This window comes from Balaenoptera ricei, chromosome 6 (assembly GCF_028023285.1).
Source record: "Balaenoptera ricei isolate mBalRic1 chromosome 6, mBalRic1.hap2, whole genome shotgun sequence".
Classification (NCBI taxonomy): Eukaryota; Metazoa; Chordata; class Mammalia; order Artiodactyla; family Balaenopteridae; genus Balaenoptera; species Balaenoptera ricei.
Genome location: NC_082644.1, coordinates 54,833,511 through 54,861,463, shown reverse-complemented (window position 1 = coordinate 54,861,463; position 27,953 = coordinate 54,833,511). Strand labels below are relative to the sequence as shown.

Genomic DNA, 27,953 nt, shown 5'->3' with positions numbered 1-27,953 from the left:
CAAATAGAGGTGGGCATAGGCTGGCTGTGACACCTATAATCACATTAATTGTTAGGGGTGATTGGCTATTGGCTAGATGATTGTCTGGCTTAGCATACCCTTCTTCCCTTACCAAGCCATGTGCATCTTTTCTGAAGCTACAGACTCAGTGAAAGATAAGGACCTTCCCAGATTAGAAGAGGGTTTTTTTTGGTCATAGTCTGGTCTTTTTTAGAACATTGAACTTAGCTCTACTTGTGAAAGCAGCTAAGGTGTATTTATACATACTCAGTTTGTGCCCATTTTTAAAATTTAAGAAAGCCATATTAGCTGGAGAGAAAAGTGATTGATGAGTACCTAAGCCACCAAAGTAGCAGAAATACACAGCCTAATAGTAAACCATCAGCGTATTCAGAGCTAAGAACACTGATTCACAATTCATGCACTGACAATCAGAGAACAGTTATTTCCTACAGAGGATAATTTTCTAAATGCATTACACTTCCATAGTTGGGGAATATGGTTAGGAAGATTGGCATTATCCCAATTTTTGCCTAAGTACTCTAGGGAATAGAAAGCTGGTGGTTTCTATTTGCAAAGTTAGGGCATTAGGCAGAGATGATGCCTTCATATTTCTTTCTGGACAGCCTTGAGCATTACCCTGTACATAATTCAGCACCCCCCAAAATTGTTTTTATTAAAGGGGACACAATAGGAGGGGCCCCTGGACAGAAATCACACATGCAAAGTTATGAGAGTTCACTTCATCAAGTAAGTTTATAGAACTTCCATGTATATTCTTCTTTCAGGAGATGCTTTCATGCGTGGGGCAGATGGATTTCGAAATATGGTATCTGCCCTCTCCTAGCTCATAATGCCATTTGACAGATAAAACACTGAAGAGGAAATTTTGAAATAGTGGTGCATATCATTAAGTACCAAATTAAAATGGATAGTAAAAGCTATAGATACTTGCTACAAGCTAATGTGATGAAGACACACTTTGTGAGACTTGGGCATCCTGTGAATCTCAGGTAGGATTGAAATCATCGATTCTTTTCTCTGGTGGAGGCTGAGCTTTGGCAAATGTTTAATTCCCAGTTGATTTCACCCTGCCACCCGGCCTGTCTCTAGATGGACCCCATACTGGTCAACCTATGTTCATACAAAGGGAAAATCATTGTTGTAAGCCAGACATTCTAGAGCGGAAAAGTCTAAATTAACTATAGGAAAAAAAGGAGCATGTAATAAATAGTGATTTCATTCCCCCAATAAATATGCTCCTTTATGCTAATCGATTCCAAGAGTTTAGAACTGAGCTGAGTACAATACCCTGCATTTCTTGTTGGGCTTCGCACATTGTTCTACCGGTGCAACAGCTAGGTTTAAGATACAGCGTCAGAACCAACTCCTTACATTTCTGTGATGCTGAGAGAGGCAGACCCCTGCCCAGTCCTAGCCCCACTGGCTCCACTCTGCTCATTTCTTTTCTGCCCTCCTTCTGCATCGCAGCACCGAGACAGTCCTTCTGTTACCGAGTCTAAGCTCACTCTGTTCGCCACACAACAGGCCAATGAATCGGGAGACGAGGTGCTGAGGCAAGGAATACAACTTTATTCGGAAAGCCGGCAGACGGAGAAGATGGCAGACTAGTGTCTCAAAAGAGCCATCTAATTGGGGCTCTGGATGCCAGTTTCTTTTATAGAACAGAGAGGGGGAGGAGGTGGGGAAGTAAAGTAAAAAGACCATTAAGTCTTGCAAATATCTCCTGGAATGGCCAGCCTCGGGGAGGGGATGTGTTAATTCCTTCTTTCTTGCAGCCATCCACAGGTGGGCAGGGTCAGGATGTTTCCCTGAACAAAGGCACTTTGGTTTAACATTCCGGCAGAGGGGCAGGGTTCCCCGAGGCAGACCATTATGTACAGGCAGTATTCTTTTAGTGAGCAAAAGCAACGGGAAGCAAAGGTTAAAGTAAAAGAAACAGATCCAACATGTAGTCAGATTTTGTGTTTCCCTGTAACACATCCAGTAGACTCTAGTTTGCCCTGCCTAGCATCTTCGTCCTGACACATTGCTTCCACCTCTTTGTTCCTTAGCCAACATTACACTCATTATTTCCAAAGAAGCATCCCTGATCTACTGCCGTACGCAAGGGCTTTGGGCAGTAAATCCATAACCAACATCTCTCATGCAACCCTGAGCCGAGGGCCTATGGGCTGAACTGCTGTATCTCCCAATATTGAGGTCTGGCATTTTAGGAGGACTAGAAAACTCTATAGGAAGTGTAAAAGTAAAGTTGGGTGCTAACAATTTTTTTTTCATTATTTTTACTGAATAACCTCTAACCTTAGCATTTCCAACTGTTAAAACAGTGGAAAATTTAAGTCTATGTTTTATTCCAATAATAACTAGCATTTTTACAAGCCCTTTCCGCTACACTATCCTGCCTAAAGAGATAACCTTCAAAGGAGAGTGAAAAGTACTTTTGGGTGAGGGCTGCGTTGTAACAGTACTGCATCTTTTCGTGAAATTTATCAACATAATCAATTTTGTCAACAGGAAATGATTAGTAACATCTTCAAGAAAACTGCAAGATGTGTATAAAAAGATAACACTTCCAAGAATTTGTCACAAATAATAGTTTGCGATTCCAAAAGTGCTTGAAAGGACCGTGGTCAGTAAATAATTCATTTGTTTTCTTCATTCATGCATTCATTGATTCAGTTGTTTGGACACCTACTATGTGCTTAACATTGTAGATAATGCTGAAGAAAGAGCAATAAGCAAGATAAGTGATACTTGCCTTCCTGGAGTTTACAGAATAAGGAAGAGAAAGGCAAGAGAATAACAAATGTATCAACATTAAGTATTTGTAACCACCTAAATGCTAATAAGAAAGATCTGATTATTGTTGCATATTCTTCAAAGCCCACAAAAGCATTTTAAAATATTTTTACAGTTTTTTGAGGATTTGCTATCACCATCTGCCACCAGAACAGCCCCAAATTAAAATATAGTAGACTGAGGCATTTAATAAACAGGTTCCCCTCTTTTCCGTTTTATTCCCTCCCTAGCAGGCATACTGATGTATTTGCACCATTTCCAAGCCTTCCCAAGTCATGACATCCCTGGCTGCCCTAAGAGCAGGTGACCAAGTTGAATACCATTGTGGGTCCGGGGGTCCCAGCTCAGTGGCTCACAGTGGCAGGTCTGCCCACAGCTCCCTTTTGTCCACCTCTCCTCATTCCAGAGCAGCAACTTAACTGCCGGCAAGGCGGGTGAGAGAACCCTGCCTGCCAGCTCCCCCCCTGACAGTCCTTCTGGGGCAAAAGTTTCTACAACATTTGAAAGAGAAAGGAACCTAGTTGGGGACCATCCCAAGGCTCACAAGTTACCCTTTTCCCCACTGAGAAGGAAAAGTATGGCATTTCGTAGTGCTTCATCTGCAAGAGCCTATGTGTGCTTGATGTCTTTTGTGAGTTTGAAATCTCTCCTTGATTTCCTTCGATTTTACGTGGACTTAACACTTACCAGTTATCCAAGCACACATTTGTACGCCCTGCAGCTCTACCGTGACAGCGTGATCAACTGTTATGGAAAGTGACCAGTTTTGTCTCCTCCTTTACGTTCAATGTGAGAAGTCATTGTATTGAGTTAGAAACACTGAACCATTATAATTATAGGAAGAAAAACTTGGTTCGGAACATTCTTTTTCCTTATTAACTTGAAGAGGTCAAAATTACATATGCCAGATGGTTTAGTTCCCTAAAACAAAATTCTAATGTGTCAGAGTGAAGCTTTCAATGTACATTTGAGAACCAAAACCTGATGTTTGAGGATTTAGGGTTTATGAAGCTCCAGACCTAATGATAAAAAGAGTCCCAGCAGCCCAGAATTAATAAAACCAGGAAAAAGGAACACGGTGGTTCATCTCTGTAAGCAACAATTTAGGCCATCAAAGTTAGGCATCCAGCTAGCCTCTTCTTTTTTTTTTTTTTTTTAATATTTTTTCTACTCTAAAATGTAAATGTAAAATTAAGAAGATACTGAGAAGAGTTACAAGGATACCGCTAAAGATAAATGTCTGTATCTTCACAACACTGATAGGATTGCTTGGTACCATAGAATGGCAGCTTTAGAGACAGGCAGACCTGCATTCAAATCCCTGCTCTGCTGTTTCCTTGCTGTGTTGCCTTGAGCTAGTCACTTAACCTCTGTGACCCTCATTTTTTTCATTGTAATGTAAATGTGGAAGATAATGCAGAGTAGTTTTAAGATTCAATTTCATATAAATAAAATGTTCCCTGCACACGGTAGGAATGTAGTAAGTACTGTTTGTTGTGGTAGTTGTAGCTGTCCTTATTAAAAGAAGGCAACTATTGAGAAGGGAGAAGCAGGAGTGCTTTCAGGGCGGAAGGAACCAAGCAAGATTATGAGATGAGAGATTTGGATACACCATAATTGGTTTCATCTGTTTGAAATAAGATGTCCGTGTTCTTTCCAATCTCTTTTCAAATCTAGGCATAGGGTCTCTGCATTTGTGGTCATTGTGCATCATTTCATTGAACTCATTGAGAACAATATTCTTTCTAAGCTGCTTGTATTCTTTCCTTCAACATGGTATTTACTAACGCTCCCTCTTGACGCTAAAACTCCTTGACATTCATGCCTTTCTCTTTGGGCGTGTGGTGCTTTTATTGGTAATTCCGAGGGAGCTGAAAAAAGGACCTGCTCCATTTTTTGCCTCTTTAAGCAGACCAAAAGATAAGCCCGGACACTGTAGATATTCTAGAACAAGGTTTCTCCAAGTATTTGGATGTTATATCCTCCTCATTTTGATTCCCGCCTCCCCCCCGCAACGCACACACTTTCTTAGGACTAGTTTAATTTCTAGCATCCCGAAAGGGACCTCTGCAAAATAATCTGTCTCTCCAGATCTAAACAAATTTTCTGGTCTTTTTATTTTGTATGGAGCTTGTGTTCAAATGAGAGTCCTCTTCTAATAGCTTTCCAGCGTGATAATCACACATCCCAAAAGAGCTATCGGCTTTTGTGAGCTTAAAAAAAAAAAAAAAAAAGCTTTCCAAAGAATGTGATTAATACTACCTCCCTAATAAGCAAGCAATTAGATATCCTGTATCTGACACATAGGACTGAAAAATATTAATCTGTAGGCCATGCTCCCCTTTTGTGAAAGATACTGTATTGCTTCAGCTGCTGTTGCTTTAAAGTAGGGAATTGTATCACTGTTTATTCTAATTAGGAAAGATCTGGATGCTCCGTGGGTCAGAATCCTAGCATAATATGAGATATTCTATAGCTTTTCTCTCTTCTTTCTCCTTTGCAGCGCTTCCAGATTTTCTGAGGAACATTTCATATTCTTATCCAAATGCCAAAAACTGAGCTAGGGTTTAGCACCTGTTCCTTGTTTCTTCGGTGTTGCTATTTCCCTCTGCACCCTAGGTATTTAATCCAGTTTTTAAACTCAGTAGCAAAAAAAAAAAAAAGGCTATCTTTTAAAAAAAATCTGAAGCCCAAATCCATCAATTTCTTCTACATAAAGGGCAGTTGGAACAGTGCTAAGACTTGAAAACATTAACAAAGACTTAGGCCACGTGACTCTGCTGACTGTTGCTTCTCTAATTGCTGTGATGGAGTTGGAGTTGTCCGTGGAACTTCCTTTAGTATAATAAATAGCCCGAGCCTTGCCCTTGCCCAACTGTCTAAATGTTGTATGAGGTCATTCTGTCTTTGTAAAAGCAAGGCATTGTTCCTCTTGGATACTTTTCCTTCTCTTTCAGTTTGAGTTTGTTTCCTCAATCTTGTACTTCTAAACTATTAAAGAATTATTGCCTCACATTCCTCCCTTTTAAAAAACAAAGGAGCTATAATTTCCATAAACACATGTTTTATTTGAAGTAAATGCTTTTATAATGTAAGTTGGTGTTTTTCAAAGTTTGATTTTTGGACTGTCTACATTTGCATTGCCTGGGTCTCTGGGCTGGAACCCACGAATTTGCATTTTAGCGAGCTTCCCATTGATAACTTTGCACATTAAGATATATGAATCACTAAATTGCCAGGAAACTCCAAGTATGTCCCTGAGTGGGAAGAGCTACTTAATTCTTTAACTCTTTATTTCTCTTAACCAATGACAGTACCTTTAATTTTTTTGCAGCATATTGCATTTATAATTTTCTTAGAACAAGTTGTCTATTTCTGAACCTACATTGGAAAATCCATTTATTTTTACCCATCATACCAGAGAGGTTGGAAATAAAAGAGGGTAAAGGAATGGAATAAGTGGGTTGGGATACAGTCCTGCTAGAACCACAAGTTGAGACATCGCCATTCCTTGTTCTGTGGCAACAGAACTGAGAAGGTGATGATAGTAATGGTTTATGCCAGGACCATTTGCTGGTTAGATGGTAAGATGGGTGATACTGCCATTTCCCCTTCTCTCCCAGTGCTGTCCTGGACACAGCCTGAGGCCATCATTACTACCACACGTCCTTGTCCAAGCTGCAAGGAGCCCAGAGGGCACCCCTCTGTCACATTAGTTCCTCTGCTTTGCCGTTGTCTCCTGCAGATCCGCAACTCGGGGCCCGCAGACAGTACAGTCCAGTTCATCTTCTATCAGCCTATCATCCACCGATGGAGGGAGACGGATTTCTTTCCTTGCTCAGCAACCTGTGGAGGAGGTAATGGTGCTCACTTAGTCTAGGAGCTCTTGGCGTCTCTGAGGGAAGACTCAGCTGTGATAAAAATAGAGTCACTTCAACATATGGAAGTGCTGGGTGCATCAGATTCTTTCTTCTCAGTGAGGCCAAATCCTGAAGCCTTCCTGTAAGGCAGATACCTCAGTGTAGATGCCCCATGAACGTTTCTTGTCTGTAGAGCCCCATCAGAGGAAATGGTCTTTCCTCCTTTCCTTGATTCATGGAAGTCCAGGACAAGCTGTGTCATACCCAGGCAACAGCTTGGTCTAGAGGTGATTCTATTCATTTGAGAACAAACTTCTCTGGTTGAATGAACTTATCTATTAAGGAATGAAGTGAAGAGTGCTTATCAGGCCTTCTATGTAGCATGATGTATCCAAGAAGAATCAGAGATTAATTAAAGAGAATAGTTTATTACCAGAAAAAAAAAAATCACTGCACCATAGGCTTAGGCTCAGTTATTTGTCAGCTCTACCCTGTCATCCATACAGTAAAAAGAATGCCACTTGACTTATTTATACATTAAAACACATCTCTCCTGAAAAGTCACCAGGTGAATTCCCATCTCTGCTCCATCATGTCTGTAACATGAACAGCATTTTGTGTTACTGGAAAAGGTCCCCCGCACCTTTAATAATTACTACAATGGCTACAGAATAATTTCCATGAATTATTTTATAAGAATTTATTTAACCATATCCCTGTAGAAGATCATTCAGTTCATTTAAACTTCTCTATTATAATGTAATGAATAACTTAATACCTAAGTATTTTTCTCCTTTCAAATTGTTTTCTTGGACTAAATTCACAAGAGTGAGTTTCAGAATTTTTGTGGCTATTGGCATATATTACCAAAATTCTTTCCAGAAGGGTAATAAACAGTCTATGAATATTTTAGTTTCGTTGCTAACTGAGCCAGTATTTGTGGACTATCACTTTTTTTCAAGTTTTGGTAATTTAATGGGTATAAATTCTATGTATATTCCTTTAAAATTGAGCACATGAAATAAATTGTAGCTCCAGCTTCATGGAAACCTGTTAATTGGCTCACTTTAAGTAGCTAATCCACATAGGTATCACTATATTATTTTGATAAGAGAAACCACATAGGTATCACTATATTATTTTGATAAGAGAAACCACATAGGTATCACTATATTATTTTGATAAGAGAAAAGAAGGATATTACCTCAAAATGGAGACAAATGATTATCCATTAATTTTCATAAAACAATAAGAATATATGATATAATTCATCTTCAGCTGTTACCTGTGTCTGCATAATGTGAACAAACCGTTGAAAAGGAGGTTCTATAGAGCATTGTTCAATTTTACCTTAAAAGCACTTAGTCAAAAATAAGTGCTTTCACTTGGTTGTTACATAACGATTAATTCAACATTTTAAGCATTTCAATAAAATAGTGTTTCTAGTTGCTCTGTCTGTGCTGAATGGAAAATTACTTTGCTTAAAAATAAAGTGCCAATTACTTTGATATTTATGGGAATATGTTGTTTTGATACACCTATTAATGACTAACGCAGGAAGCAGTTTCGAAAAAAGAAATCTAAGGAAATATTTTTTTTGTCTTTTATTTTTAAATAAAAAACATGTTGTGTGAGAAGTAGCAATTCAATAATAGGCCTGCTGCGTCAGTTTCACATAGAGCTGCTGCTGGCATATAATTTCAGTAACGTTGATAATGGCTTGCTATATAATAAGGCAATTAATGTTAGATTCATATACAAACCAACCTCTTTGGGCTTTATTTTCCTCACATCTAAGTGAAGAATTAGAACCATCAGTAGTTCGCAAATGTGCTGAGCTATCAAACGCTTTCTTCAAAGGAAATCTTACTAGGGAGCCTGATAAAGGAACACTGTTCAGAGTGAAGACCTGAAAGATGTAGAAACCAGCCTTCCGCACGTTTCATGGACCACAGTTTGAAAATTGCTGAAGAAATGATCTTTAAATTCCTTTATATGTTTCTGGTTCCACATTCAACTAGCTGAGCATTTCGCTAAGTGTAAAGAATTGCTACTCCAAATACCCTGTGAAACTTTAGAAAACGCAATTATCTGACTATTTTGGTCCTTTATTTCATTTGTGTTCTAAGTTTTCATTTCATACACACTGGAAGAGCTTCCCAGCCACATTTTTAGCTGACAAATTACAATTTTTAAAAATCATAATCTCACATTTAGTGTTTACTTACTGCTTGTGCCCACATTTTACTACCCGATAAATTCTGTCCTTGAGTGGAAATTATTTTCTGGAAATTTATAAAATAATTAGCTTGTCATCAAGTTATCTGCTTTAAGTATAATGTAATTGAAAAACAAAAGCATATTTACTTATGTAGAATATCATTTTGCTTTTTGATTTTCTTATAAGACATAAAATTAAATGGAACGTGTTTTTAGCCATTACTTTCCATGCTTTTCATCTTTACAGTAAAATTGTTAAAAGGCCTTTTTTTTAGGTCTTAGTGAACAATTAATTTTTGTGGGTGGTCTGAGAACACAGCTTCAAGTCAGGAAATCTGATTTAGAAGCCTCCTTCTGATTTCCTAAAATCTTTTGCAGGACTTTTAACGACTCTAAATCTGACTTTCTAACACTTATTTAGCAATAACAATATTCAACCACTGCCCATGGGGAATATATTTTGGAGTTGATTAGGGTTAGGATGATACAAAAGGCCTAATTTTTAAAAAATACTCTATATACATTTATTTTTCACCCCAAGAATCTAAGTCCTCGTCACCATCCCACCAGAAATACATAGGACAAGAAAAAGGTAGGTAGGAAAGGTAAAACATACTATGAGTAGAATTAAGTATTACTCAGCAACACTATTTTTAAATAAATAAATAAAGAGGATTCTCTAAAGAGTGGAAATTTGTGCATGGAAATCAAGAAATATTGGCTAGAGAATTAAAGAGAAATGGTAAAGGACTTTGAAACAAAAATTGAACAGTAGGAGGTATTTTTTTAGTTGTGCAGGGAAACTTGAGATTTATGATGGCTTCTGTTGAGGTCTTAGTCATCCATTTACTCAGCTTAACCCATTCAGGTTGAATTTAGGCAAAGAAGAAAAAAAAAAGTTTCCAGGCAGCTAGCAGTATCCAATCCTATGTCATGTCCCATGGTCACCCTCTGACCAAGAGGAGTGGTGTTGGGGGTTATTTTTTTTAATTTGGGAGTTTATTCTCCCTGAGGCCCCAGGTACAAGGGAGGCAATTTTGCATCCTTGCATGAGATGGTTAGTAAATAAACACTGATGACTTTTTTAGATACAGAATTCTGTGTTAGACTTTTAGATTATACAAAAGAAATGAATAAGAATAGTACTTACGACAGTCTTATAATCTAGCTATGCTCTTATGTAGTTCAAGCCCAATGGTATAATTTAATTATTAAAATTAGAGTGGAAAAACACAGTTTTCGAGGCCTGCAAAAATTAGCAAGCCTTCCATTTATCCGTCTTTGGTCCTGGAAATGACTGGAGCATTGGGGAAGAATTTTCATTAATATGAGATGGCCAAAAAAGCCTAAGGGAATATATTGCATTGATGTGTGCATTGAAATTTGCCTGAATCGTTTGATACCTCAGGTTACCAGCTGACATCGGCTGAGTGTTACGATCTTCGGAGTAACCGAGTGGTTGCTGACCAATACTGTCACTATTACCCTGAGAACATCAAACCCAAGCCCAAGCTTCAGGAGTGCAACTTGGATCCTTGTCCAGCCAGGTCAGTCACATTTACCAGTTTGTTTACCATAAACATAAATCAAGTTCAAATAAGCTTCTTAAAAACTATTTCATTAAAAATAAATAAGTGCTGCTGTCCAGTGTCCATTCCTAGTCATGTGTTATTAGAACCCATGCCCCTTACTCTTGCTACTGTAAGATGCCATCTCAGGGTCTATAGGTTTTCCATTGGTAAAGCTGCAGGTAAAGCACTCTGCAGAGTCATTTTCTCTTCTGATTTTGTTTCACTCTGGTTACTTGTTTCTGACCTTAACAAACGTGATGGTACAATGTTCTCAGGATTCTTTGCATTTTCACTCTGTCACCTGATCAGTGAGATGATCAGAGCTGACCATATTTCAGGGTCACAGCTGACCCATTTTAGCCTATGGTGGGCCACACCGATTAACCAGAATCAAAACCAGCCTTAGAACAGTTCTTCCACATTTAAATAAACTCAGCCTTTGTTGAAGAGAAAGCAGGACTTATTTCTAATAGTCAGATTCTTTTTTAAAGGTCTTTTTAATTAGGAGCCTTAAAGAGACACTTGACACTTTCACATATGTTTGCTTTGGGGAAACCATAATTGACCCTCAATTATTTGCAGGATCAAGAATCAGGCTGATGAATGAACTATCTCAGATGATGACTAGTCATAGAAGTGCAGGTCAAGAATCTTTTCATGGGTGTAATGTTTGCCTTTTTAGTTGCAACACTACCTGGTAATTTTATTAACTTGGCTTATTCATCCTCAACACGTGAGAGAGGATATATGAAAACTCTTATCCTACAAAACTCATCATGAAGACCAAAAGATAGAGAGTCCTTTCCAAGACCCTTGGATTTCTGAGAAACATCTCAATGGTATTTTTTAAATCATAGTTTATTAACTATATATTCATAAAACAAAACTTTGAATAGGCAAAATACTACATGAGCCATGTGGCTGAAAATCACTCTATCTTTGAATTGTAGGCAATGCAATTTTAGTTTTTGTTTTCTGCTGTTACCTTGTTAAAGTGTATTTTCTTGTACTCTTTCTGCCTCACATTCAGGAATTCTAAATTCTACAGGTGATGTGAAATTGCTATTATTAATTTACTCATAGGCACCACATTACCTAGCTGATAAAAGTGAACTCAGAATAACAGGTTTTCATTAAAGAAACAGAAGAGTAGATATTTTATAAATATATAATTCAGGTGAAGTTTAATTTTGCTTCATATTACACCGGAAAACTATGTATTAAAGATTGGATACGGTATAAAACTAAATGAGGTGTTAAAATTTTGCTTGGACCTCTTTATTTTGGAAATATTAAGGGTATGAGGTATTTTTAGCCAAGATAATTCTAACTCATGCAATTCAACCATAGTTTAAAATTATTGTACTTATTATACATCTTTATCCATATCTATACCAGGAAGACCAGTGCATAAAAAGCATAATTATCCCAATTCAAACGGGTTGACTCAGCCATAGAGCAACTTTGAAGGTCTTATACACAGTTCCATGAAAATTTATGTGTGTATTTCTAGGAGAAATGACGAATTCACTTCCCACAACTGCCTAAAGCTTTTCCCCCACTCAGAAAAAACTTCAGTGAAGAGATGGCCATGAAAAACAGTTGTGGAGTGAAAGCATTTTGTTAACAATTTTAAGAAATACGTTTCTAATCAGTAAATAATTTACTCATTTTTTTTTCTGGCTTCTGATTTTCACCTATCTTTTCTGTTGGAGTAATATTTTTGGCCTATTTCTTATTATTCAAAAGCAAAAGGCCATCCTACATGAAAGAAGTTTGTGAAATTTATACTTTTTCTATGTCTATGTTATTTTAAATCATCTAATACAGCACATGTATAAATGTTGGGACAGGTGGCTATTAAAAAAGAGAGAGAGAAAAGGAGACAAAAAATAAGTTAGAAGCAAATGTCAGGAAGCTGCTTTTTTATTACAGAGGTAATTAAAGAAAGCTGTAAAAATTAAGACCTAGCAGTAGAAGAGGTTTAAGAGGAAACTGCTTTAGGAAATGTAGATATGCTAGTCTGAGGTTAAGATACTTCAGGATTGCTGTGAAATTCACTGAACTCATTTGCATATCCAGGATCAAAGCAACCTTCCTGAATTCCAAGAGAAAATAAGAAGTGATAGTCTGAGAAAAGGAGGTGAAGAGACTCGATAAAATAGGTCTGCCCTCTCATCAGACACAGCAGAATCAAACCCCCAAAGAACTGTTTTTTAACTACAGATTTAACTGTCTAATAGTAAAATCAAGAGTGACATGGTGACATTAAACAACACCTTTGCGTCCAAACCTAGAAGCCCCTAAAAGGGAAAACACAAGAGGTATTGTTTAGAACAAAGTCACATATTTTGGAATTTCAAAAGAAATTTATTTTGTGTAGCCATTGAGATAGTTCTTCACTTTTCCTGTATTAGACTATGATTTTTGGCCGATTATTTGAAAGCAAAATCCCATTTAGATAGCCACGTTCATTCCCTGTCGAGATTGGGAAGTACCATGGACAGCAAAAAAGGCACTAAATAAGTCTGTATCCCTGGGTTTATTATTTTACCCTTCTGGGCCTTAGTTTTCTCACCCACTAGTGGAAGTGAGAGGGTTATTTGTTGTATTAAATTAGTGGTTTTCCAACTGTGCCTATAGACGTTGTTGTTCCCTGGAGTTGCTTCATTAAATTTCATTTTATATATTTGGAAGTATCTTTAAACAGTAACTCACAAAAAGTATACTCAAACATAAACGAATGTTAACTTGTTCAAGCTAAGCTAAAATTAAAAATTGTTGTCAACAACAGTAAAAATATTTCACTACCAAAGGAAATACTTTTTGCCCTCATTGTTAAGTTCCGTGATTATGTCTGTTTAATTAAAAAATAAATATCTGAAGATTGTAAGGTGAGCTGTAAAAATTGTCACCATTAGCAACTACTTCTCTAAGAATCTTCTCATTACTACACACCTAAAACCAAAACAAATCAGAAATAAACTGGATGTGATAACCGTTAGCCATAATCCTTGATACCCAATTTTTCTGTTTACCAAAATAGCCTCACTGTTGTCATTAATTTGCTTTATAATAAGTGGAGATGGTATACATTTGAACTAATGAATGACATCACTTACTCACTTCACTCACCAACAGCATCCATAGGTTTCCATGGTTGTGGCTGGATTCATCTAGTGGTTCTTGGGACTAAAGAGATTGTTGCCATCTAGCCTATTCTTTCCAAAATAATTTTCATGTTTTCATGGCTTTTTTCTGATTCTTCATGCTAACTCAGAAATGTTGGTAAGTTAAAAGACTATAATGAAAATGATAAAATTCTCTAAAAATCTCCAGTGCCCACAGATAATCACTATTAATGCTTTTGCTATATCTCTTTCCAGATTTGTCTATAGCTCATACATAGGTAAAATCATTCTGTAGATAATAGACACGTGGAATTCAATGACCTAGCATTCTTGGTTTCCACTCTTCTAAAGCAAGCCTGAATATCCATGACATGTAGTAACTTGACATTTCCTGAGATAGGAATTTGAGTTCCTTTCACTACAAGACCGACAAGTGAGCTTACCCGGTGGCCAGCTGTTCCATCCCAAGGAAGCTGTATTGCTCTCTACGGATGTCATTTATGCAGTTATTTTTATGACATGACAAAATACTTTGTTCCCAGGCCAAAAGCGGTCTCAAAAAAGAAGCTAAAACAATGCTTATAATGGGACAGAAGAGAAAGTGAAGTTTAAAATTTAATAACTTTTAGCTAAAATTGAGCATATTTCTCACGGGTGACTCAGAGCTATGTTATCACTAGTCCCATCACACACCCTATACAGAGTATAGTATATGTTCTGGTGGTGGTCCCAACTTGGGCACACCCAGAAGTGCGGAGGCATGGCCCTTCTGGATATCAGAGATCTGGACATGTTTAACGTGTTTTCTGCTTCATTGATTTAACACTATAGTAGCTAAGACACTTGGAATCTTATCAAATGTAAAATCCTCCTTGTGCCTGCCATGCTATAATCATAGCTTCTGTTTTACACGAGGGGAAATTATTTTTTTTAACGCAGTACCTGGTGATTTGTGCAATGGTTTGTGTCATCATTGCTTCTTGGATGAAGGGTAAAGTCTATCATGTGGCCAGAAAGCCTCCAAATGTATACCTGTGGTTCAGCAACAACTAAAAAGGCATAGTTTTAGTTCAGCTAATAAGCACTTTATGTTTTCAGAGTGTCTTTCAATGTAAAAAAGGCTACATTTGGCCTTACATAACTCAGTCTAGGAGACTGGTAAGACTGTTAAGGTTGTCTGGGGGGAATTGTGCAAGACATTGTTTGTGAGAAGATCAGAGAACCACCTTTTCAGGTTATTTTTGGTTTGTTTTTTGAGGTTTTTTTGGCACAGACCTCTGCTTTTCTCTCCAAGGCAGTAATGAAGGGGGCTTAAATCGGCAAGGGTTGGAGAAGGGAAAAAAGCTCTCACTCATCACACTATCATGGTCACAGTCATTAGCAAACAAATCTGTTTTTTGCTGAAACTACATCCAGATTCCCCCTTCCCTCGAGGAATTCAGAGCAACAGTCCCAAGCAAATGCCTAAACTTGTATGCCCCAAGTGGGAGTACTTTTGAGTTCAAGTGGACTTACTTTGTCCAGCTCCATTTAATTTGACAGCAAATTGCAAAAGTCATCCCTGGCCATGGGACCGAAGTGTGAACAAAATCTCAGAACTGAATCCTAATGCAACTTAAATCCTAATGCAAGAGAAATAATCTGCTTTGTGAGCGACAGTATGTACAGTGGGCCTATGAAACCCAGTCACACTAACTTGGTGAGCAACTAGTCCAGTGGTGATACAGTGATTATCACTATACCATGGTGATTAGGAAGGGAGCTTTGGAACAACATAGCCTGGCTTGGGATCCTGGCTCTGTCACTTACTGGTTTGGGTAGCCTTCGGCAAATTACTTGTTCTCACTAAGCCTCAGTTTTTTCATCCTCTGAAGTAAGGATAATAGCTACTTACTTCATAGAGCTGTCATGAGGAATAAAGGGTGTAATACATTTAAAGAGCTTAGCAGAGTGCCTGACACACTCAATAAGTGTGAGTGGCTGCAGCTATTATGACTAAGATCACCATTATGATAATGTTGATGTTACTTCAGAGAAACTCCTAAACTCTCCAGAAATCAGCTTTCTCCTCCATGAAAGGACTTGGAACTCTAAAATTGCATGTGGGTCTTCTAGAGAGGTAGCTCTCTATCTGCTGTTTTAACAATAGGAAACATAAATTCCTAGGAAATTGCTTCATGAAAGCAAATCACATTTATCAGATTTTTTAAAAATCATGATCATGAAAAATTAAGATAATTAGCAACTCCTAAAATCCCCACTTAACCAGCTATGAGACACTGCCATTCAATCTGCACAGGGTTTATGCCATGTGCGTCTCCAAAAAAGGAGAACTCAATGTAAGGGCTAGAAAATGGTTTTCTCAGTTGGCAGTTAAAGTATAATGAAATGTTTTCCTAGTCACGAAGCTCTTTTTGTTTTATAAAAGTAGGTAAATTACTTAGAGAAGTAACAACTTCCTTCTTTTTGCTCAACCTCATTTAAATATACTACTTTAAGTAGCTAATGAATAAGCGACAAAAAGTACCATCGTAAAATCCCATTTGCACTTTCATGCATTTATGATGAGATAAATAAAGCAGAGTTCTGATGCTTTTTAGAATACATGGTCGTACCCTTCCCAAGTTTATAGACCTACCACACAGCATCAGACAATCAGCTCTAACTCAGTTACGGGACAATTCTGTTCTTCCACCAAGCCAGTTCATCACTAATAATAATGATCACTTCATATGTTACATTTTAAACTTTTTAAAAGTGTAATTATACGCAATCTTTTAATTAACTTGTAAATTAATAGGACAGGTATTATCATCATCCTCATTTTTTACTTCAATTTTTCAGTTTGACTTTACTAGCTAAGTAGCTTCATTACTTAATTTCTCTAGGCGTTAGTTTTGCCGCCTGTCCAATGAGTATAGTATTCCTGTCAGACACTAACTATAAGGAGGAAATGAGATGGTGCACGTAAAGCTCTTAGCAAGATGCCAAGCACTCGATGAAAGTCAGCTATCGTTATTGAGAACCAACCCTATAAAATGACTGGCCCAATGTTACTGCTGTCTGAAGTTTCTGCAGTGCTTTCACATCCGTTATCTCAATCCAGTTTTACCTTCCCTAGGAGGTTAGCAAGACAGGGATTATCATCTATATTTACAGATGAAAATACTGAAGCCCAAAGAAGTTATGGGATCTGCACCAAGTCCGGGCAGGCAGGAGAAAGCTGGGTCACGGACCTAGGTGCCTCCGCTTCCAGAGCAGCTCCTATGCTACGTAAACTCAGGTCACCTGCCCTGGTGTCATCATATCCTACAGGTACCCTTGTTCTGCATGATGCCTGCAGCAACCTGTGAGATCTGGTTTAAACCTACCATACACCTCCACAGCCAACACAGAACTGCCAACCACGTCAATGCAAAGTTTGGTGCCCTGGATCTCTGAATTGACCACAAACCTGGGTTAAGCTCGCCTTTTTCATGTAAACGTAAATACTGATGTTTACTCAAATCAAACAGTGACCAAATCACTTGGGACAGGACAGGAAAAGCTAAACAAAGCCCAAGGAAATATTAGTCCCATTTATTTAAAAGCAGTTCAGAAATTGCATTCATTAATATCATAAATGTTTAACCACAGAAATATAGATATAAGGAAATTATGATATTTTGGATCAAATGATCAAAAACTCTCCAGTAGTTGGTTTTATAGCAGAAAATGAATATGTATCTTTAAAATGTTTTCAAATCCTAGACAACGAAGCAGGGTTTTTTTGGTCTGATTTCTAAAAGATAAACGAATGTTGCCTAGCAGCTACTATGTTTTAAAAAAATTGTAACCTGTTTACAGAATATTTCCTCATTTGCTGGATCTCCAACTTGCCTCTTTAAATGATAGGGAAACCTATGGTGTTTTGTAAAATCATCAAGTTTTAAAATAGGAGAGATTTTGAGATGATTACCTAGTTCAGTGGTTTTCAATCTGTGGTCCACAGAACTCTGAGTTCTGCCCTTAGCAGCCACTAGGAGGGGGACAGATAAGATAGAGCTCCATGAGATGGGTTTCCAGGCACCCATTCTTACTTCATCTTAAATGTCCTGATTTCATCCAATACTTAGATTTTGCAGAAGACCAACACAGAGATCCAAATGCAGTGCACTCAAGGTCACACAGAAAGAGAGTTGGCAGAGAGGAGAACAGACCTTCCATCTCTCAACTCCTCAGGGGGTCCTTGTCCTCGTTATGCTATAATCCTTTGTGCTCTGCCACTCATGAAAAAGCAAATGCTTGAGTCTCTGCCAACTTTTTATTACTTCTCTCCTCCCCCAATCTGAACAGTTGCTTGGGAACAGATTGGTTTCTATTGGCCTGGAGTTGTTGAGAGAAGATGAATTACTCTCTTCTGTGCGAGAACTGCCCCCACCACCCACAATTTCATTCATTTTTTTATTGAGTACCAATCTTTTGCCAAGTTCTGTGCTTGGTACCATGGCAAAGGCAAAGTAAAGCCAACGAGAGTCTGGACCACAACACTGCCCGAGGGAAGTTGAATTGTACAGTTACAAAGCAGCATGATACCTGAAAAGACACATCAGACAGACAGGGAAGAGAAGAGTTTTTTTAAAATTGTCATGGCTATTTCTGGGAGATGCCCAGTGGAAGAGATGTAGAGCTTAGCCAAGCAGCTTAGAAGCACAGTTGCCATTAAGCTGTCCTTTCTCTGCCCCAGGTCACCCAATCACCTCTGCTTGTCAGAGCAGCCAAACTACCCTCTAACACAGCCTGCCCCTCATACAGATGGCAGAGCTAGCAAAAGGCAAGGAATGGGACTAAAGATGTGCACCGTGAGTGACAGTTTGTTTGGAAGTTTCTTTAACCTTGTTCTTATTTGTTTGCGTGCTTTCATTCTGGATGGTAGCTTTGCTTTTGTGTCTGCACATCAATGGCATGATTTCGTTGACTGATTATTTATGAATTGCCTCTGTGCAGGGCACTGTGTTAAAAGATATAGTAAAGAACCAATATGGATTTTGTCCCATATTGTGAAACTAAAGAAAATGTATACATAGTTAAAAGATAGTATACAGTTAAAAGTGGTGAGGGGAGTTAGTGCTATGGGTATTTGGAAGAGGAAGAGAGAAGCGTCTGGCTACATGTTGAGAGGGAAAATAAGGACAGGCTTTAGAAGAGGTAGCACTTGATTAAGAAATTTCATTGGGTGTCATGGGCTGCATTGGGAAGTAAAGTATCTGTTGCTCTGACGGCAGTGAGCAGGCTGGATTGGAGGAGACAGTGCCTGCAGGCAGAGAAATCTGTTAGGAGACTGATGTGAAAGGGCCTAAATTCACGTCACAGAGATGTATTTGGCAGACATCACTACTGGAAGACCTCCGTGTGTGTAGGGAATACAGGAAAGAGAAGAGCAACGATGCCCCGCGGTATCCAGCCTGGGTGGATGGGAGGACGGCAGTGCTCTGAACAGTAACAGTGATCACAGGAGAAGCAGCAGTTTGTAGGGGAAGAGAATGAATTGTCTGGACCCACTGAGCTTGACATACCGAGAGTACATCCAGCCATCAGGACGTTAGAAATGAGGTTCTGCAGCCCTGGAGAAGAGGCAAGAGGTCGTGAGAGATGCACTGGAAGGGACAGTTGAAGCCATGAAAGCGACTCCTTATGATTCATTTCTATTGTAAGAAGAACCCAGAACCTCGCAAATTAGGTGCTCATGAAGTTAGTTATATGAGGACTTTTCTTGGAAAGAGAGATATGTCACAATATGTAGATTTCACACCTGAGTAGTGTGAGCCTGAAGAGGGCTTGATTTTTAAAGTCAGGGATATTGTTCTATAATAGCTTCTGACATGATTTCAGGACAAAGACTCAGTCATCTTTAAGTGACACATGGGAGTTGAAGGGACAGCCTCATTTCATCCATTTATATCATGTTTCCAAATGTTTCTGTCTTTTGCTTTCTCAGACTTGAATTTTGTTTTACTTAAAAGTTCTAATTCCTGAAAACAGAGAAATATAAAAAGAAGAAAGCAAAAAAAAAAAAAAAAAAACACGCATAATACAAACACCAGGAACTAACAACTGTTTTGGGTCCTTTTCTAATATATTTATGTGTACCCACACACACACACACACACACGTATACACATACACACACACACATGCATACACATACACACACATATATAGGCTTTACAAAAATGATTGTATAGGTGGTATATGAACACATAAGTTTGCTTAGTATTGTGGATTACATTGTCCATTCTATTTTGCATTGAATTTTTGCAGTTGACATTACATTTGAACATTTTCCATGTCATTAAAAATAGTTCAAAAGACTTCATGTTCATATGCTGCATAATATTTTATTCCATGAGTTTGTCATAACATGGAAGCATTCTCCTGTCATTGGACAGTTCAGCAAGGTGTGGACTTTGAGAGGATTATGTGCAATGTCTTTCTTCTACTTATATCACATGAGTCCAGAGTGACCCCTTCTTCATCCTCATCTTCTCCTCTTCCCACCACAACCCTTGATTTGAGAGACTTTAGATGGAATCAAGTCATTGCCCAGTGTAGGAAGTGCATGAGCAATCAGAATAGTGAAGGCAATGGAGAATGAGTAGTTTTACCCCCAAACCAACTGTTTATTACATTTCCCTTGGCGATCATTTTTTAAAATTATTTTTGCCTCCTTCCCCACTGCATGTATGTTCAGACACGTCTGAATGCATACGTAAACATGTATGCACGCACGTACACATAAAAATGAAGACCTAAACATGGAAAGAATTTCTTAAAGTCCCTAAATGGCATCCTTTTCCATCATTCTTCAGAAGATACACTTTGCCTAAGAAAAACATTAAGTGTCTTAAAAGGAAGCAATGGAGAGTTAAGTTTAGGCAGTGTTGCCTGCCCCTCTGTGACAGTGTGGTGAAAGGCCAGGGCCATGGCATGAACCCCAAGAGAGAGCAGAGCCCATGCACATGAATATGCATTAACAGGACTGGACAGAGCACCATTGTTTTGATATCTTTCTGTTTTCACAGGTGCCATAGAGTCATTTTATGAGTCTTCACCATGACCTATGCCATAGAAAGACAAATATAGCTATAGTTTTGCTGAATCCAGGTTTAAAGCTCCTCGTTCAAACAAAAACATGATTTCTAAATCAGTCCAATGCAAAGCCCAACATCTTGAATTCTATAACTCCCTCTTTCATTCCCCTTCTTTTCTTCTAGCCTGTCTCCTTCAATATTACTGCGTCCATTTTAAAAATCATCAGCTGATAAATCAGTTGGCAGAGATCTGTAACAGTTCGTTCGAATATTGAGAATGACAAATCATAGCTATAAATTTTTTCAGGAGAGAAGACAGAGATATGCATTTCTGCATTTAGGTCTGGATGTAGGCATGAGTGAAGATACTAGGGTTAGCTAAAATATAACTGCAAAGTCAGTTGTCTGTGTTCCTTAATTAACTACCAAAGTTATTAGAAGATCTTTGGAAGGTTGGAATTCTATCAAATACAGTTCTTTTAGAAAGAAAATTTCCTTAATTACTAGGCAGAAGAATTATTGGAAGGAGATCACATGATTCTACCCGAAGACAGGATTAACCTTTCACATCCAATTTCTTGTCAAAAGAAGGCAGAAAAGAATAGGAAGTTTCTCTATCTTGGAAAACAGGGAGAAGAGTTTAATGTCAATATTCATCCCATTCTTGTGTTTGTTAGAGCTATGGGATTTTGAGCTTCCTCAAAAGGCAGCATCCATTTTCATGAACATTGTTACTGAAGAGTAATGCACGTACACACAGCATCAAAGTTTAGTGATATAAATGAATACCTTTAGTCCTACAAATAAATGAAGAAAATTAGTCGTGTAAGATAAATAAGCAAATTACTACTCCAGTGTTTGTACCTCTTCGGAAGAGAAATCTATATTCAAAGATTTGTTTCTCGTTTTCTTTCAAATTTAATTTCTCTCATTTCTCCCTTACCTTTCAGTAATTTCTTCAAGAACTACCCTTTTTATTACTCCCTCTTTCCTCCTTATCGGGCACAATGTCCAGCCAGTGCTATTTTTTATCTTTCTGTTCCACAGTATACCTTGCTCACTCTACCCAAAAGCTTAGGTTTACTGGCCATATAAAAAGAACGTACTGTATCATCCTATGTCAGAGGATGGGATCAAAGTGATTCTTAATGTATTTATTTAAATATAAATACAAACATTTATATTGAATACGGATATTCATCCCAGAGTATCCCGGAATACATGGGTTCCATTCATCCCAGAATAGAATACATGAGTTCCTTCAATATTCAAAAGAAGGACTTGCTATCGTTTGTCAGTGGTAAGATAAGTGTCTTCTGCTCATGACCTACCATCCGTGAGCTGAGCTCTCTCTGTCTCCCACTCTTGCTGGAGAGTCTGTTGTATTAGCCCTTTTATCTGAGATTCACGAGTCATAAATCTCCCACAAACAAGGGGGCTCAGCAAGAAGAAAGTCTTGCCAATTGGAGGCTTTCCTTGAAATCAGTGAGGTAGTTAGTGTACTTTATTGGAGTCCTAAAGGCCTCTGGGGACTCCCACACAGCCTATAATATCATTTCTTGTGAATCCATTAGCCATACAGCCTAAAATGTCATTTCTTATGGCTCCTTTAGTCTTTATCTCTAAATCTCACAGGTTTCCCAGAGCACCAGGTATACTAACAACAGTCAAAACAATCACAACCACCACCATAATAGCAGTTACCGCCATATCACATTTTATAGACCACAAAAAAAAGATCTTTCATCTTTATTATCACTTTTTAACTGCCCTACCTTTATTTTGGTAGGGAATGCGCTTTTGTTGATTGTTGCCTACTATATTCACTAGTTCCCCTTCCCTTTATAAAATAACCAAGTGGCTGCTTTCCAGATTTTACTAAAATCCTCAGATCTGCCAAGGATGCATTACCTATTTGCTAATGCATGCTACATAGTGTTGTCAGTTCCCAGGTACATACTCTTATACATAGCTCTCTCGTTCATCGGAAGTGAGACCGTAACTGTAAAATTGCTTGGTGAGCATCTGGAAGTAACATTAATAATGATGATAATAATGACCTCATAGGATGTATAATTGGGGGGATTAAAGAACATTTACAAACTTATTGTGTCATTGTTAATGATGAGGTGCCCAGTCTTCTTACTACCACCCTTTCCACTGGTATTTCCTGCCTGGATCAGAGAACTAATTATAGTAAACGGTGCCCTTTCAAAGAACTTGCCCCATCCTCAAACAGATGCTAGCATAAAGATTTTGAACTGTTTTAGTGTTGTTTTTTAGAGACAATTTATTAATGTTACTTTGCATTTGTCTAAAAAAATTGTATAATGTAATCATTTAGTGTTTATTTTATTGTGTGTACCTTCTACTCAGAGGGTTGGCATTATTGTTCCTAACAGTGACGGATACAAGCAGATCATGCCTTATGACCTCTACCATCCCCTTCCTCGGTACGTAAATCAATCATCCTGATGCTAGAATTAGTAAATTAGTCTTCTGCTTCTTTTATACATATATATATATTATAGATTTTGTGTTTCTCTGTAAAAATAAGATGGTAGATAGTATGTTTTGCAATCCATCCTGAGCTCTGCTTTTGAATAACACTGGTCTGCTCAGACCGTAAGCTTGTCATTCAAAAACCATTTTAAGATACGATCGGATTACATTGCAGTGGACACAGTAATTCACTATGATTAGATACAGTGTATGGGTTTATGTTATGTCTTTCTTTCACTCCCTTTGTCCTTTTTTATGTTTCCTCTGCAATAGGACCCTAGTCATTAAAGCACTGTTGCTAACTGTTAAACAAACACTGCCTGAATTATTATCCCAATACCACAAATGTGGAATTCCAGATGTGGTATTACTCTGCATAGGGGCTTTGAATATCCTTTTTTTGTTCCAAAGAAATTATAATTAAATACAAAAAGGCAGTTTTTTTCATATCCTTATTGTTCAGAACATTTGGTGGGGAGGGGAGGTTTTTTGTGTGTTTTTTTTTTTTCCCAAAACATAAAATTCCATGCACTATGCTGCTTTTTTAAAGTACGGTATTTTTTAAAACTAGAAAAAGTCATTAAAGTGATTGAGGAACTTTTAAAAGAACTTGTTCTCTTTATTAATATATTCGTAAGAAAACTGGAGAAGCTGAAAAATACTCTAGCTACTGAGCGTATCGCCTGCCACATTGGAAACAGCTCCCCAGAGAGCAGAAGTTAGATTTGGGTGTGAAGCCACCACTGTGCTAAGCAAGACCTTTGCTCTATTCTCTTTGCTCGTTTGGACTTCAGGGAGTCAGCTGCTGTTTAGAACCCAAGGTTTAAATCAGATCACAAATAATTGGAAATCATCCACGGTGGTTTGCGCAATTTCAAACTAAACAAAGCCCAGAAAATAATTTTATTCTGAGCTGTAAAATAAAGCAAAGTTTGACTGAAAATCTTCAAATACTTAACGAATTGAAATACAAAAAGAGGACCTCGAGGTCTTTTAGTCCAGCTCCCCAGTGATGCTTCATTTTCCCACTCTTCCCCAATAATCGCACCCATTCACCACACATATGTGAACACATGTATTTACACAAATATGCATATATGTGTATTCCGACATATTTTATGTATATATACACACACACAGACACACACGCACACACGCACACGCACACGTATAAACCAATACAAGTTGTCATCCAGCCTCTACTTAAATACTTCCAGTGACTGGCCTGGAACTCACTTATCACCATTCTAATGGTAGCATATAGAAAGGGTTACTTGATTAATACTATATATAATTGTTTCGGGCTTTTTTAAAGTTCTTCCACTAAGGAGTTACTTCATTCATCAGCTCCCTCCCACTTTCCTATGACTATATTGATAAAGACAATAAATGACTTTAGAATGCTACTGATGTATCCTTTTGCTGGTTTGATCCAGAACCAAACTTGAAAAAAAATTGGAATGAAAATATAAAAAGATTAATTTAACTGAACCAATATTTTATTTGATTTTAATTCCTGTATCTATAAAATAAGTATTCATAGGACGCATGTATCTGGTTGGGTGAAGGCCGTGTATTTTGAGATAAAGGCACAGTTGGGTATCAGGGGTGAGAACATCAAGTTGATGTTTTTCCTGTCATGGCACTCCTCAGTTTCTTTCATATCTATGATCTCTCTTGTTTATATTTCTCTGGTATGACTAATGCCTGTCTTAGGTTAAACTTGATTTCTTATATATTCGGATTTCCCGCAAGTGCCTGAAGCTCAATATTCTCAATGAGAGATTGAGATGAACCTGCTTGATGTTTATTTGCACCCTGTCTTCTTCACACTTTGGCCTGTCCATGCATCACAATGGGAAAAGACAACTAGCAAATAAACAGACTATATTTCTTACCCCGTGCACTTCTGTTACTAAACTAATTCTAAAGTTAGATATTCTGCCTTATTGATAAAGCCTTACTAAATGTAAGTTATTTCTATGAATATGTTTTCATTTCTTAAGAAGAATTAAGGCTCAAAAATGGTTCTCAGAGGGCAGCTACTTACTGATCAAGGCAGAAGGCTTTACTTATTGAAATTATTTGAATGGGTTTAAGACCACAAGTGTAGATACAAAACACAACATTAACACAAACAAAGAATTTTTAGATTCTTTTTTCTTGCTTTCAGTCTTTGACTATAACATATATCTGAATATAATATAAGAACATAGTCTGGTGAATAATCTTTAATTTATACTTAATATATGCAACTTTTCGACATAATCCTTAATTTTGAGAATTTCTTAAACTAAACACACTGTGTACTTAAAAATTAAAAGCCAAAGGAGTTAAAATATATGAAGTCATCTCTTATTCTTCCAGGGCAAGATTCTTGGATATATATATTTTTTCCAAATACTTACCTGGTCCCTGTTTTAAGATATCCTAACTGATGCCCTCTCTGAGCTTTTGTTATACTTTCTTTAAAGCACTGAGATGTTTTGCTTTGAAATTCCACATAATCCTATTATTAGGCAAGGATTCACATTATAACTTTTCACATATAGAACTACAGTTGAGTGCCAGAACCATACTATAAATACTTGGAATAATATTCAAATCATTTGTCTTTCTGTGATCACTGACACTGAAAAGGATACTTATTACTGTTTACAAAATTACACCATGGATCAGGTCCAAGTGTTGAGACAGAAATTAATCACTGTCTCTTTAGAAGGGTCCAGTTTAGGGATGTTAGAGTACCAGTTAGAAAATGTGCTCTTTTTATGGCATCTTAATGTTCTAAGAGATTAAATGTCCTTTCAAAACATATTCCCAGTTCACTGTCAAACTGAGTCTAATGCAAATTTGTACGTATACATTCAGCCCAATTTCAGTCTGAATCAGACCTGTTATCCACCTCCAGCTCTCCAGAGATTTACATGGAGACAAATGAGAATTGGTCTTACCCCTTTGGAAGAGAAACTCTCTACAGAGCTGCTTCCTTCTCTTGAAAGGGAACAGAGAGTCTCGAAAGGGCTAAACAGAGGACCTCAGTTTCCCCATAATAACATTTTCTTATGTGTCTCCTGGGGAAATATGCATAGGAAAATATTGTATTTGGCAGCATGTTTAGGCTGTTGGCAGTGGAGATAACAGTTGTTGCCTAGACTTGAACAGTGCAGAAAAATTCTCTGTAACTGGGAAACACACATTATCCAGGCTCTTGCAAAAGAGAAAGCAGGCTCACGATACACATGAAATCCCATGTAGAGAATAATTCACGTCTCCACGGTATGCCTGTGTGGTATTTTTACATTTAACTATTCAAGTGGATCAACTTGGTGACATTTTGTTTTTCTCTCATTACAATGATATCTCTCATAATTCTAAGAGAAATCTTAAATCTTTAGCAGTCTTTATCAACAAGCAGACTATATATGCAAGAAAAAGAAGCCCAGTCCCCATGTTTTTATTGTTAAAAACTACGACATTCTTTAAACCTACGGGAAAAGAGAAGAGAATCGGGCAAAGATATCTCTCAGCCTCTGGTCCCAGATGCATCAGAGCTGTGTAGAGATCTGAAAAATCAATGAAATTCTCTTAAATGCTATTGACAATATTGTTATTTTTTCCCTTACTTTACTTTATCTATAGATTCCAATGCCATCAGCCTTTGAACCAGAGCCAAACTTCTTCACAATTCCAGGAGTTCTTTAGGGAGTGCTAACTGTCAGTAACCCAGCCCCTAGCAGCTAGGGAACAAGTAGATAACGCCTATATTAACATTTTGGCTCCTTAATGATGATACAGTTTGAACATCAGAATTATGCTAAATCCATGTACTCCCAAAGTTGATGACTGTAGAAGCAAGGGAGAAAGAGTATTTGGTTTACCTGAATCTTTCTTGAGCTTCTCATGTAAAAGTATTCCGAAGCTAAGTAATAAAGTATTGCATCGAAAATGAAAAGTATTATCCCAGGTACAAACTATTAGTGTTAACTGATTAACCAATTTTAGTCTTGAGATAGATACTTAGACAGATAGATATTACATAGATGCAAATATATTTATAAAATACAAAATAATGTAAATATTATATATACACGTACACCCACACACAAACACACACACATGCAGACACACTCAGAATCTATACTGAAGCTGTAAGAAGAAGGACTGAACAGCCCTCTTTGGAGTAGGCTACAGACCCCACAGTTATCCTTATAGACCGCTCTCAAAGAGTAATTTCTTACATTTGTGTAGAGCTTCGAGGCTTACTTACAGAGCACTTTTGCCAGCATCGAATCCTCTCTGACTCGTCAGATTTCAGGCCAGAGCTGGCTGTTGGTTCTCTGGAGTGTAGCCTCTCAGAACCTGATCACCCCAATGGGCGCTGGGAAGGGGTTGGTGGGAAAGCTCACTGAGGAGGTGGGCAGTGTGCGTGTCTGCCCTGATGACTCCCCTTGCTTCTGTAGGTGGGAGGCCACCCCGTGGACCGCGTGCTCCTCCTCGTGTGGGGGGGGCATCCAGAGCCGGGCAGTTTCCTGTGTGGAGGAGGACATCCAGGGGCATGTCACTTCAGTGGAAGAGTGGAAATGCATGTACACCCCTAAGATGCCCATCGTGCAGCCCTGCAACATTTTTGACTGCCCTAAATGGCTGGCACAGGAGTGGTCTCCGGTAACTGTGCCTTCTTTCTTTGTTCGTTAGGAGAGTAAGTCCACTCTTCCCTCTCCTCGTCATGACCCCACCGCCCAACCTGTGCAGCTCCCCGCTTCTCCTCTGGAG

At 38.0% G+C, this 27,953-nt stretch overlaps 1 protein-coding gene across 3 annotated transcripts in view; it reads left to right on the top strand.

The window, feature by feature from the left end:
* Nucleotides 1-27,953, top strand: part of ADAMTSL1 (ADAMTS like 1) — a 755,395-nt gene that overhangs the window by 478,151 nt on the left and 249,291 nt on the right. For 2 of the 3 annotated variants that reach the window (XM_059924671.1, XM_059924669.1), the window contains exons 8-11: nucleotides 6,569-6,680; nucleotides 10,312-10,450; nucleotides 23,078-23,128; nucleotides 27,641-27,845. In XM_059924671.1, the coding sequence (XP_059780654.1) occupies nucleotides 6,569-6,680; nucleotides 10,312-10,450; nucleotides 23,078-23,128; nucleotides 27,641-27,845 (507 nt within the window). The remainder of the gene's footprint in view (nucleotides 1-6,568; nucleotides 6,681-10,311; nucleotides 10,451-23,077; nucleotides 23,129-27,640; nucleotides 27,846-27,953) is intronic. The other variant, XM_059924670.1, reaches the window with a different exon arrangement.